Genomic DNA, 13573 nt, shown 5'->3' on the forward strand with positions numbered 1-13573 from the left:
TAGGATATATCCCTAGGAGAGAGATTACTTGGTCATATGGGAGGTCTATTTCTAGCCTTGTGAGAGTTCTCCAGACTGCTCTCTACAGAGGCTGGACCAATTTACATTTCCACCAGCAGTGCAGGAGGTTCCCTTTGTCCCCACAACCTCTCCAGCATTTGTTGCTACTGTCCTTTTTGATGTATGCCATTCTCACAGGAGTGAGGTGGTATCTCAATGTTGTCTTTATTTGCATGAAATGTCACTTCTTTTTAAATATTTATTTATTCCCTTTTATTTGCATTGTTATTTTATTGATGTCGTCATTGTTGGATAGGACCGAGAGAAATGGAGAGAGGAGGGGAAGACAGAGAGGAGAGGAGGAGAGAAAGACAGACACCTGCAGACCTGCTTCACTGCCTGTGAAGCGACTCCCCTGCAGGTGGGGAGCCAGAGGCTCCAACCAGGATCCTTATGCCAGTCCCTGCGCTTTACGCCATGTGCGCTTAACCCACTGCGCTACCGCCCAACTCCCGAAATGTCACTTCTTTTAAAAGCTCTTCACTCAGTACTCCACCTGAAATAGACTTCCTGATCACTTTTTATGGCAGACAAAACACCATTTTCTCTTAGTAGTTGCAACTAGCTGAAACCATCTTGTCTGTATATTTCTTACAAGTTCATCAACAGTCTTTCTCAGTCAAATGTAGATTTCCTGAAGACTGACATCAGTCATGTCTGCTATGTCCATCATTGTATCTGTGATACCTGACACACTGCCTAGAACATGGCAGGTGCACATTTAAATGGCAGAGCAAAACGAGTGAATGAGGAGCCCTGGGTAAACTTGCCACCAGGTTGTAGCTGGAATTCCTCCCACAATGGGAAACACCTAAAATGGTGTAAGTCATTCTGTTTAAAAGACGGCTTCTAGGGAGTCGGGTGGTAGCGCAGTGGGTTAAGCGCATGTGGCGCAAAGCGCAAGGACCAACGGGAGGATCCCAGTTCGAGCTCCTGGCTCCCCACCTGCTGGGGAGTTGCTTCACAGGCGGTGAAGCAGGTCTGCAGGTGTCTGTCTTTCTCTCCCCCTCTCTGTCTTCCCCTCCTCTCTCCATTTCTCTCTGTCCTATCTAACAATGACAACATCAACAACAACAATAATAATAACTACAACAATAAAACAAGGGCAACAAAAAAGAATAAATAAATATTTTTTAAAAAGAAGGCTTCTAGCACAACTTACCTTGCCCACCTCAGTATGGTGAGGAAAAAACTCAGCCCTTTCCCCAATATGTCTACGAAGTTTGACCAGAGCAATTTGATTTAGATAAAACATGCCAAGATGGGAGAAATCAGAACTTAACTTCTATCACTATCTCGTGAATCTCCAAATAAAACAAAATGCAGGAGGAGGGGCCTAGTGGTGGTACACCTGGTTGAGCACACACATTACCATGTGCAAAAAACCAGATTCAAGCCCTCAGTGTGAACCTACAGAGGGAAAGCTTCACAGGTGGTGCAGCAGTGCTGTAGGCATCTCTCTCCCCCTCGCTCTCTCCCCCTTTCCTCTTGAGCTCTCTCTGTCCTATCAACTAAATCAGTGGGCAATAAGATAGAACTGGAAAGGGGAGCTCCACTGGCTGTATTTTTTTTCTAACATCCTGAATGAACACCGACTTGTTATTGTCACCTCATCTCTAGGACAAGTGACTATAGAGGAAGCCTTATATAATATTGTTCTATAAACACGACTTCTTCAGCATGTTTGTGAAGAGATCTTTCTCATGATTTCATCCTAGGTACAACAACTATGACCGAGGTGTCATCAACACTGTACCTTATGATGTGGCCCATCGCTGGTATACTGCACACCGGACCCTAACAATAGAGTTGAGGAGACCCGAGAATGAGTTTTGGGTCAAACTAAAGCCTGGCAAGGTGGGTGCCAGAATGGTGCAGGTGCTGCCTGAGTGTGTGACACTGAAATAATGAAGGCTGTCTGTCTGATTGTTTAATATGAGTCACAATCTTGCAGAGGAAGAAAGGAATACTGGGCATTGGCCCTGGTTCTGCTACTCACTCACTGAACTACCTGCACTCAGACCCCACCCACTTCCAGGCAGCAATGACTCAGTGACCCTCTTTGTGGAAGAAATTGAACATGATGTTCCTGGAAGTTATTTCCAGCTTCATAATTCGTGTGTGTGTGTGTGTGTGTGTGTGTGTTTTGCCCTTGATATTTCCTCTAAATGAGGAATATCTGCAACTAAACAGAAAACATAATAAAATGCAATAGTAAGAATTAAAGGGAAAGAAACCTATGGAGTGATTTCATTTGGTTAGCTAACAATTACTCAATAAAAATAAGCTCCCTGCACTGGCAAAGAGCTCACCAGGATAGTCTACATGCTTTGGCGTGCACACATTCCAGGTTCGAGTCCGGCCTCCACTTCATTGGAGGAAGCTTAGCTACTATGGTATCTTTCCTCTCTTCCTTGTGTCTCAATATATATCTGAAAATGCCAGAAGCCGTGGTAACAAAACAAACAAACAAAGAAAAACAGAAAGAAAGAAAGAAAGAAAGAAAGAAAGAAAGAAAGAAAGAAAGAAAGAAAGAAGGAGGAGGAGAAATGTCTTGCCAGTGGTTCCCTTTGTAACACACCTTAGCCTCTAACAAGCCTGTGGAAGTCCTAGTTTCCAGATTCTTGGAAAAGAATCAAACACCACCCTAAAGCTTCACTTTTGACCAAGGCTTCCTGTGGCCTGCCCTTGTTCTGACTGTGCCTTCCTCTCTGTCCATTCGCAGGTCCTATTTATAGACAACTGGCGCATCCTCCATGGCAGGGAGTCCTTCACAGGCTACCGCCAACTCTGTGGCTGCTACTTAACCAGGGATGATGTACTGAACACTGCTCGTCTCTTGGGACTTCAGGCTTAAAATTGGGACTGTGCACACACCTGGCATCTTGGCCACCTGCCAGGGGGCACATCACAAGATTACACATCAGCAGAAAATAGTGTGTCAAAACTTATTTTAAACCATCTCCTTATCCCCATCGCACAAAGCTGAAGCTGCCCTTTCTCTACTAAGAGCTACCTGTTAATAGAGAGGTCTCCCAGTCACCTGATGTCCTCTTGTGTGGTAGCTCTTTTACTGAGGTTATAACAGAAAGCCATTGTCTATTAGATCTTCTGGTGTAATTATAGTCAATATACTTTAGAAATAAAATCTTCACATATGAAAGTAATGTCACTAGGCTAGAAAAAAAAAGACTGCAACCAAATCAGTTAGAAATGCACTCTAAGAATTAAAAAGAACTCTTGATAAGACAGCAGTTTCCTTTCTATTGTTGTTTGTAAGACCCCTTAACATGCTGCAAGGTATTGAGGACCTCAAAGAGTTCTTTGGCATAGATAGCATCCACTCATACTGATTGCATTTGCTGTTCAGACTTGGAAGAACTTAACATTCAGGAATGCAATAACACATCTTTGGACTATCAAAAAGATTTGGCATATAGCCTGTGGGGAGAAACATACTTAATTATTTCAAAACCAGTTTTTTGGTGGTTTTTTTATTTGTTTGTTTTTGCCTTCCGGTTATGGCTGGAGCCCGGTGTCTGAACTACGAATCCACTGCTCCTGGTGGCCATTTTTTCCTCTTTTTTTGTCATTATTGTTGCTGCTGTTGTTGGACAGGACAGAGAAATCGAGAGAGGAGGGGAAGATAGAGGGAGGAGCAAAAGAGGGACACCTTTAGACCTGCTACACCTTTAGGCCTGTGAAGCAATCCCCTGCAGGAAGGGAGCCAGGGGCTCCAACCAGAATCCTTACACCAGTCCTTGCTTTTACACCATGTATGATTAACCCAGTGTGCTACCACCAGCCCCCCCCCCCGCAAGATTAATTTTTAACTTAAAGACCCACTAGCAAAATCTTAAGGATCCTTCCAGGTGTCTTTTGATAAAAACAAGCATGAGAACGGGGGAGCAGGCAGCAGCGCACAGGCCTATGGATAACTTCTCTGCGGTCTTCTAGAACTGCAGCTATTTTAGAAATTGCTTGAGTGGTCTTGGAGGTGGCACGGCAGTGGCGCACAGGCCTATGGATAACTTCTCTGCGGTCTTCTAGAACTGCAGCTATTTTAGAAATTGCTTGAGCGGCCTTGGAGGTGGCACGGTGGATAAAGCATTGGGATCCTCAAGCATGAGGCCCCAGATTCAGTCCCCAGCAGCACACGAACCAAAGTGATGTCTGATTCTGTCTCTCTCCAGAGGGATAGAGAATGGGAGAGCTATCAGGGGAGGGGGTGGGATATGGAGATTGGGTGGTAGAAATTGTGTGGAGTTGTACCCCTCCTACCCTATGGTTTTGTTAATTTATCCTTTCTTAAATAAAAAAATATATAAATAAATAAATAATTTTTTAAAAAGAAAGAAATTGCTTGGCAGGAACTGAAAGCAAATACTGTATCTGATCTGGTGAGAAGGGTTATCTCCAACCAAGTTCTCCCTCAAGGAGTCAGAGTAAGAAGTCACAGCAGTCTCTGTGGAACAAAGCCATCGCTTCAGTAGTCCTGTGAGGGATAACTGCAGAACATTTTCATAGTCCGGAGGTTCCAGATGATGACTCACACACAAATGGGTACAGCACAAGAGAGTCTGCAAAGTGACTCAGGGAATTCATCACGAGATGCTGTACCTCCAAAGAACTGGACACTACTGTACAAACCTGTGTTTCCCTTTCGGTGAAGTTTAGAACAGTCCTTTTTATTTATTTCTACAGGTTTTTTAAAACTTTTGTTTATAAAATGGAAATATTGACAAGACTATAGGATAAGAGGGGTACAAGTCCACACAATTCCCACCCCCTCCCCTGGTAGCCTACCTGTTCTATATCCCTCTGGGAGCATGGACCCAGGGTCATTATGGGGTGCAGAAGGTGGAAGTTCTGGCTTCTGTCATTGCTTCCCTGCTGAACATGGGCGTTGACTGGTCGATCCATACTCCCAGCCTGCCTCTGTCTTTCCCTAGCGGGGCAGGGATCTGAGGAAGTGGGGCTCCAGGACACTTGGTGGGGAAGTCGGGTTGCCATCATAGCAGTATCTGGAACCTGGTGGCTGGAAAAGGGTTAGGATATAAAGCAGAACAAATTGTTGACTAATCATGAACCTAAAGATGAAGATTTGGGGTTTCCGTTTTGGAAAAACCTAGTAGGTCTATTTTAGGTGTATTCCAAGAGGGCCATGACTTTAGTTGTTGCCTGAGCCTGACATCTAATATGGAGGTAGGCCCAGGTTTTTGTCTGGGGCTATGGTGTCATAGTTGGACAAAGGACTAGAAAGCTGGATCAGGGAAGATAGTAACTCCCAAATATGGGAAAAGCGTATAAATATTGTTAACCGTAAACCCCACCGATTTGATCTGGGGCCTATATTCAGCACAGGAGCCTGTATAACCTCTGCATCCCTGTAGGCCTGAGCTCACATTCTGTGGTTACAGCTAGGAACATACCACGCTGCACTAATGTCAGGACCTATCTTCCTCGGGTAGTAGGTAGAGTATGTTGTCTAACCTCCTTTCGGAGAATAGAACATTCCCTACACTTGCTTATCCACATTGAGGGCCAGGTCTGATAGGGGCCCACAAAAGGGTCCATTATGTTGACCCTGATGGAGATGACTAGTGACTGTGGAGAGAGGGATCTGCTAGAGGTCTAGGCCCATCATTTCTGTGTGGGAACCCCAGGACTCCCCAACTAGGGCCCCAAGTGATGGGGTGGCCTGGCAGTGACTAAAGAGTCATCATTAAAGTGTGCCAGTCTCTTGCCCTTATCCAGCTTTTGTAGCCCTTACTTTGTCTGATAGAGTTACTTTGGAGTGATTGAAGGATGTGTAATAGGAGGTAGGTGAGTAGGGTGTCTAGGTCTAAGTAAAAACTGTTTCATTAGGTACTTTAAGGTGTCTTTTTAAGTCTTTCCACTTGCTTGCTGCATTTATTGACTCACTACAAACTATTGTGTACTTTTGCTTTCAGGTATATATTTTCCCCTGACTTATGGATACATGTGCATATGCCTTATCTCTATATGCCCTGGTCTATATCTAGGTTTTGAGGTTTTGTTAAGAAGTGCACCACCCGAAATGGAATTAAGGAGTCCTGTGAGCTAGGAAAGGTCTCACCAGGGTAACGAAGCTGAAGGGTTGGCATTCCACACTTTGACGTCTCTGGACACAGTCTGAAGTGAAACATGCCAAGGTGGTGCTGGTTGCATTGAATAGGTTGGGATCAGCAGATGCAGTGTCAGTTGGTGTGAACTGAGAGAAGTGTGCAGGAAAGTGCGCCCCATCTTAGATGTTCCAGGCCTGGGAGAAATATGAGCTTTTTGGAGCCTAAGGGTTTAAGAAGGCAATAGATAGGTATTGCTATAACCAGATTATTTGGCAGTTGGGTTACCTTTGAAAAGCCCTTCGTTGGCATTGGCTGCATCACACAAGACCACACCATTTTTATGTGCTTTGACGCTATTTGCATATAGCTGTGTCTTATAAAGGAACGCCACCAGCTGCTTCTGTTCTCCCTGGTCTAAGCTTTTAGAAGATTTAACATTTCACACAACATGTCATTATTAGAAATGTATCAACAATTTGAGCCCACTGTTAAAATTCAACCTGATTACACATTTGAAGTCTTAAGTGCTAGATTGAAGGAACATATACCCAGAGCTATGGTCTGTGCAACAAAAAGTTTGAGACATTCGATCCATTTTTCCCCTCTCTTATAAACTGAAGAGTAATTTGTGATACTCTAAGTTAATCGGAGTGTATATTAACACCATTCCCACCACCAAAACTCTGTGTCCCATTCCCCCCTCCACCCACCCCCAGTGAAGCTGAGCATCTACCCTCACCCTCCACCCAGAGATTTTTAGTTTGCTGCTCTAATCCTCTACTGATCTTTTTTTTTTTTTTCACGTGTCTTAAAAATACTATGCAAGTTAAGGGTTGGCAAAATAGCTCACTTTGCCATGAACAAGACTCGAGCTCGGGCCCCCCTACTTTGGAGGAAGCTCCAATGTTGCGATCTTGTTCACTCTCTCCCCGTCTCTACCCTAAAATAATTAAATGAAAATAAAAGATGATCTATTTTAAAATACTCTGCAATTTAATTGCCAACATTTGACATGGTTCTGTATGCCTTTGTCTTTGTAATAGCTTCCTATATATTAATAATTGTGTGAGCACAGATACATATACAAATACACATGTATGCCTTATGCATAAATGAAGATGTATGAGGCTTCTCCCTTTGTAGTCACCGAAAATGAAGCAGTATAGTGACTGGATTTACCACCGTAGTATGATGACAAGTTCAGACTAGGACAAGCACGAATGGAAATAAGAGCATTCATTACTAGTGATGACAGAAGTCACACTATCAAAGTCATAATGTCGAAGTCAATATTCTGAAATAAGAGAAGCTTGGAGTCGGGCGGTAGCGCAGCGGGTTAAGCACATGTGGTGCAAAGCGCAAGGATCGGCATAAGAATCCCAGTTCGAGCCCCCGGCTTCCCACCTGCAGGGCAGTCACTTCACAAGCGGTGAAGCAGATCTGCAGGTGTCTGTCTTTCTCTCCCCTCTTCCCCTCCGCTCTCCATTTCTCTCTGTCCTATCCAACAGCGACGACATCGATAACAACAACAATAAAACAAGGGCAACAAAAGGGAATAAATATTTTAAAAAGAGGCTTATCTGGTGTTTTCAGTTCCTAGGTCATACTTGGTAGTTTATGCACTGTTTTACTGGTCCATTCAATGCTCTAAAATTTATTCTCAAAATACCTATGCATTTTATTTGTACACAGAGTCATTTTACATGCCTCCCAGGAAACTTAGTTCCAAGGATTAACAGTTAAGCAATAAATATACCGTCTCCTCCAACAATCAAAACAGAAGTTAAGAAATGCCAGCTGGTCTTTGTTGTCTGTCATTATGGAGTCCTGGCGCCACCACTAGTCTTCATCAGGACATTTACCTTTTTTGAGGCTACGGATAACTGTTTTTCTTTTCTCTTCATCACTACTTCCCACTTCTTCCCAAGTGCTTATGAATCACAGCCTGTGTACTCTGATGAAAAGGAGGGAGGATGGATGAAGTCTGGTGTGTTGGGTGACTCCTAAAGTGTAGCACCATCTGAGACCTTGTTAGAAATGCAGTTATCAGGCCAGCAAGGCAGCTCACCTGTGAGCTTACCATGAGACAGCCAGGCTCAAGCCAGGCCCCCACTGTGACAGAGGAAGTTTCAGTGCTGTCCCCCTCTCCTTACTCCCCTCTCCCTTACAAAAAGTTGACTCAGAGTGGTGAAGCCTAAGTGACAACTAAAAGAAAAAATGCAGATTATCAGGCCTTATCACCTAGACTTAAATACTTTTCCAATTTTTAATTTTTTTTCTATTTTTTAAATATTTATTCCCTTTTGTTGCCTTTGTTGTTTTATTGTTGTAGTTATTGTTGTCATCGTTGTTGGATAGGACAGAGAGAAATGGAGAGAGGAAGAGAAGACAGAGAGGGGGAGAGAAAGATAGACACCGGGAGTCGGGTGGTAGTGCAGTGGGTTAAGCGCATACTGGGCGAAGCGCAAGGACTGGCTAAGGATCCCAGTTCGAGCCCCCGGCTTTCCACCTGCTGGGGAGTCGCTTCACAGGCGGTGAAGCAGGTCTGCAGGTGCCTGTCTTTCTCTCCCCCTCTCTGTCTTCCCCTCCTCTCTCCATTTCTCTCTGTCCTAGCCAACAACGACAACATCAATAACTACAATAAAAAAAGAAAAGACAAGGTCAACAAAAGGGAAAATAAATAAATATAAAAAACTTAAAAAAAGACACCTACAGACCTGCTTCACCGCCTGTGAAGTGACTCTCCTACAGGTGGGGAGCCGGGGGCTCATACCCAGATCCTTCCGCCGGTCCTGGTCCTTGTGCTTCGCGCCACCTGCGCTTAACCCACTGCGCTACCACCCAACTCCCAATTCTTTAAAATTTTTTAATTTTCTTTACTTATTGATAGAGACAGCAAGAATTCGAGAGGGAAGAGGGTAGAAAAAGGGAAAGAGACGGAGATACCTGGAGTACTGCTTCACCACTCGTGAAGCTTTCCTCTTGCTGGTGGGGACTGGGGACTTGAACCCAGGTCCTTGCACACTGTAATATGTGCACACAACCAGGTGCTCCACCACCTGGCCCCTACATTTTCAATTTCAATTCCCATAAATAGAATGTTAACTTCTGTCAAACACAGTCTAATCCTGGTCTCCAGTATGTGCAAAACGCTGGGATTAGCCCCAGCAGGCAGTATGTTGGCAAGTCATCTGAAACACTAGGGCCGGCCAGAGATTGAGGCTCCAAAGTTCAGTTGAGTCTAAGTCCACTATGCCCTTAACTCACTAAATGATGTGATGCCTGTCACTCTGCTGGATTTAGTTACAAGGTACTCTTTACTTTTCTGATTGTCATTTTTGCCATCATTTTATTAATGACTTAACAGGGTTTTACAGAAGTATAGAATTCTGTACGCATTGTTGTGTGTAAGTAACTGTCCACTGAAGCCCTGTAGCCTTGAGCTAGTCTGCGTTTAAATGTTCTCCCACTCTAACTCTGTTCCATCTCTCAGCTTGAATTTTTTCATGTGGGTACAGTAAGGGTTTTCTACACATTTGTAATTTTTCACTAAGCTGTGTGCATCGTGACCCAGACAGTTGTGCAGCAGGTAGAACGGGACTAACAAACCTGATGTCCCGATATGCCAGCGTGCTGCTCTACCTCCTCCCTCTTTTTCTCCTACTCTCTCTCTGTCTCTTTCTGGTTAATAAAAGTAAGAAGTCCAGGGCATGGCACAGTGGATAAAGGATTGGACTCTCAAGCATGAGGTCCTGAGTTCAGTGCCTGGAAATACATATGTCAGAGTGATGATATGGTTCTTTGACATTAAAAAAATAATAAATCTGGGGCCAGGCACTGGCACACCTGGTTAAGTACACACATTATAATACACAAGGTCCCAGGTTCAAGCTTCTGGTCCCCACCTGCAGGGGGAAAGCTTGTGGTGAAGCAAGGCTGTAGGTGTCTCTATGTCTCTCTCCCTATCTTCCCCTCCCCTTTCAATTTCTCTCTTGTCTCTACACAGTAATAAAAAGATGGATTTTAAAATAAATATATTTTAAATTAATAAATAAGATGTGTATTTCACATGATGACACTAAGAATAGCTAGATCTACATAATGTTTTCTATGTATCAGACACTGCTCTAAGGATATCTTATGTGCTTTTAATTCCCACATAAACCTGTCCTCATTTTACAAATGAAAAAAGAAAACAAGCAATCCAAGACTCTTTTACCTGAATTCACACAACTGAGTGTCAAGAGTGTGCATTAGAACCTTGGTAATCTGGCTAGAGACAATGCTTTCAGCTACTATCAAAGTGAAAAAGAATGTAGTAGCTGAACTTGAAAAAAGAAAAATGCAGTAGTGGGACTCATCAGTAGAAAGATAGAAGCCAAATGTAAAAGTGGTGAGCTAGTAGACAGGAAAGCAAACTCCAGCAAAAAGAAACAGCTAGTAAAGAACATAAGACTATGAGACACCAAGAGAAGTGACGCTTATATGATAGGGTGGCCAAAGTTAGAAAAGCGAAAGGGAAAGAATTATTACTTGAGAATTTCCCCCAAATCAAAGAAGGTAGACCCTTACACTCAGGAAGCTCTAAGACCTCCAAAAAATAAACCCAAACTTAAATCCAACAAGAGACATTATAATTAAAATGATAAAGATCAAAGATAGAGACTCCTAAAAGCGACAAGAAAAATGCAAAACGTCATCTAGAATGTAATCCCCACAAAGTTATGAGTTCATTGTTCAAAAGTAACTTTGGCGGCAGGTTAAGCGTACGTGGCACAAAGCGCAAGGACCAGCCTAAGGATCCCGGTTCGAGCCCCCAGCTCCCCACCTGCAGGGGAGTCGCTTTACGGGAGGTGAAGCAGGTCTGCAGGTGTCTATCTTTCTCTCCCCCTCTGTCTTCCCCTTCTCTCTCCATTTCTCTCTGTCCTACCTAACAATGACAACATCAATAACAACAATAAAAAGGACAACAAAAGGGAAAATAATTTTTATAAAGGAACTCCAAAGACCAGAAATAACTAGCAAGACATATTCAAAGTTTTGAGTGGAAAAGTCCCAGACCTAATGTATCCAACTCAGTTACAAGTCAGGTCTGAAGGAATGATGAGAAGCCTTCCAGAAAAACTGCATGGGGTCCCTATAGTTCATGACCACTAAATGAGTCCTACCAGAAATCCTGAGGATGCCTTGATCAAACAGAAGTGTTGAATAAATTCTACCAAAAATAGTGGCGATGCCTAGATCAAATGGAAACGTTGAATGCTCTCATACGGAAGAAATAAGAAAACAAAGCAACATGAAAGCAAACCCTTAGACTTAGACTGTGTGCCTTAAACGGGATTTTGGAGAGAGTGGGTAACAGGACAGAGGACAGCCAGTGGATTTTGATAGAGGAATATTTGTATTTGGGCAGGGAGTGGTGTGAGAATATACTCTGAAAAAAAATGTACGGCTAAAATATTTATAGTCTTGTAAACCAAAGGTACCTAATAAAATCAATACCAAAAACTCGGTTAAAAAATTGGTCAGGAAAAAGCACAAAAATATACATTTATACATCACAAAATTATTGTTATCACAAAATTACTGTCAAATCAATTAAAAGGATGTGATATTTTATTCATTTTTATGGAAAGATGATATCTATCAGTAAATATGATTATTGACATAAAGAAATAATAACTAGTCATGGGCCCTTTGGAACATACCTAAAATAGACCTACTAGCTATCTACAAAACGGAGACCCCAAATCTTCATCAGCAATATTCTTGGCTTTAGGTTCATGATTAGTCAACAATTTGTTTGGCTTTATATGTTAACTCTCTTTTCAGCCACCAGGTTCCAGATGCTACCATGATGCCAACCAGACTTCCCTGGACAGACGACCCCACCAATGTGTCCTGGAGCCCCACTTCCCCAGAGCCCCCCCCCCCACTAGGGAAAGAGAGAGGCAGACTGGGAGTATGGATCCACCTGTCAACACCCATGTTCAGCAAGGAAGCAATGACAGAAGCCAGACCTTCCACCTTCTGTTCTCCACAATGACCCTGGGTCCATACTCCCAGAGGGACAAAGAATAGGAAAGCTATCAGGGGAGGGGAGGGGATACAGAGTTCTGCTGGTGGGAATTGCGTGGAATTGTGCCCCTCTTATCCTGTGGTCTTCCCAGTGTTTTCTTTTTATAAATAAAAATTAAAAACAGAAATAATAGCTGTGTGATCATACACAGTTCCTGATGGAAACACTACTTTAAAACCACTAGCATGACTATTATAAGCAAAGCCAAGCAAATGTGGAGACACTGAGTTTCATGCACTACTGTCGGCAATGTCAAATGGTAGAGCTGCTATAGGAATCGGTTAAATAAGGGTTACCACACCTTCAGTACACACGTAGGCACAGTACAATTCCACTACTAGATGTAGGCCTACAACAACAGGATATAGATCCCCACAAAACTTCAAATAGAGGATACTATTTATTCCCCTGAGCCCAAGGGTAGAAATCGCACCATGCCCCATCCACGAATGAAGGTGTGCACATAAGCATGGCCTCTTCAGTCAGCAGAAATTTATTCAGCCCCATAAAAGGAGAGGTCCTGATTCATCCTCCCACTGGGTGGGATGGTTTCTTTATGACACCATCAGGGTGGGTGCTAGTAGCCAGACATCACGATTCCCTGGAGGTAAGGTGTCCAGGGAGGGAAAGAAAGTCAAGGGTGGATGGACTTTTGGGGGCTGCCCAAGAGAAAGCAGTTGCCTGCCTGAGGAATCCCCACAGGGCTTTTTATTTTTATCTTTATTTTATTGGATAGAGACAGCCAGAACTGGAGAGGGGAAGGGGGTGACAGAGAAACAGAGAAACACCTGCAACACTGCTTCACCTCTTGCAAAGCTTTCCCCCTGCAGGTGGGGACCGGGTCTTGAACCTGGGTCCTTGCGCATTGTAACGTGTGCACTCAACCAGGTGCGTCACCACCCAACCCCAAGAACTTCTTTATGAAGGGGGCTGGTGCTAGTGACTGGACAGGGGTAGACTGAGCATATTGTGGGGTGCCACAAGCAGTCAGCAAGGATTGGGATTTGCGCCAGAAGACAGAGTAGGCACCCCTCTGCCACCACGGTGCATTTGCTTGAAGGCCCAGAATCTCCCGGTTCTGGGCCATCTTCGGGTCGTCCCTACGGCCAGGTTCCCACCACTTGAGGGCCAAAGGAAAATTACTGACCTCATTACACATCCGCATCACAAAATCTGTAGCACACGATTAATGAGAAAGGGGCTGCTGAACTGCAGGCAGATCAATGAGAAGTGAGCTGTAGATTTGAATCAGTGGGAAGTGAGTTGCAGTTCCCGGGCTAATGAGAAGTGGGCTGCTGCCCACAGATGAAAAGGAATAAAGCGAAGTGATCTGCAGCACTAGAAG

General features: G+C 43.8%; 1 protein-coding gene across 4 annotated transcripts in view; it reads left to right on the forward strand.

Annotated features, from left to right (window-relative positions):
* The window catches only part of TMLHE (trimethyllysine hydroxylase, epsilon), a 70267-nt gene extending 66956 nt beyond the window's left edge, over positions 1–3311 (forward strand). For 3 of the 4 annotated variants that reach the window (XM_060182867.1, XM_060182868.1, XM_060182869.1), the window contains 2 exons: positions 1779–1917; positions 2786–3311. In XM_060182867.1, the coding sequence (XP_060038850.1) occupies positions 1779–1917; positions 2786–2917 (271 nt within the window). In that variant the 3' untranslated portion in view covers positions 2918–3311. Of the gene's footprint in view, positions 1–1778; positions 1918–2785 lie in introns of those variants that run through there. The other variant, XR_009547491.1, reaches the window with a different exon arrangement.
* Positions 3312–13573: the final 10262 nt, after the last annotated feature.

The sequence above is a fragment of the Erinaceus europaeus genome, chromosome X (genome assembly GCF_950295315.1).
Source record: "Erinaceus europaeus chromosome X, mEriEur2.1, whole genome shotgun sequence".
NCBI classification, from domain to species: domain Eukaryota; kingdom Metazoa; phylum Chordata; class Mammalia; order Eulipotyphla; family Erinaceidae; genus Erinaceus; species Erinaceus europaeus.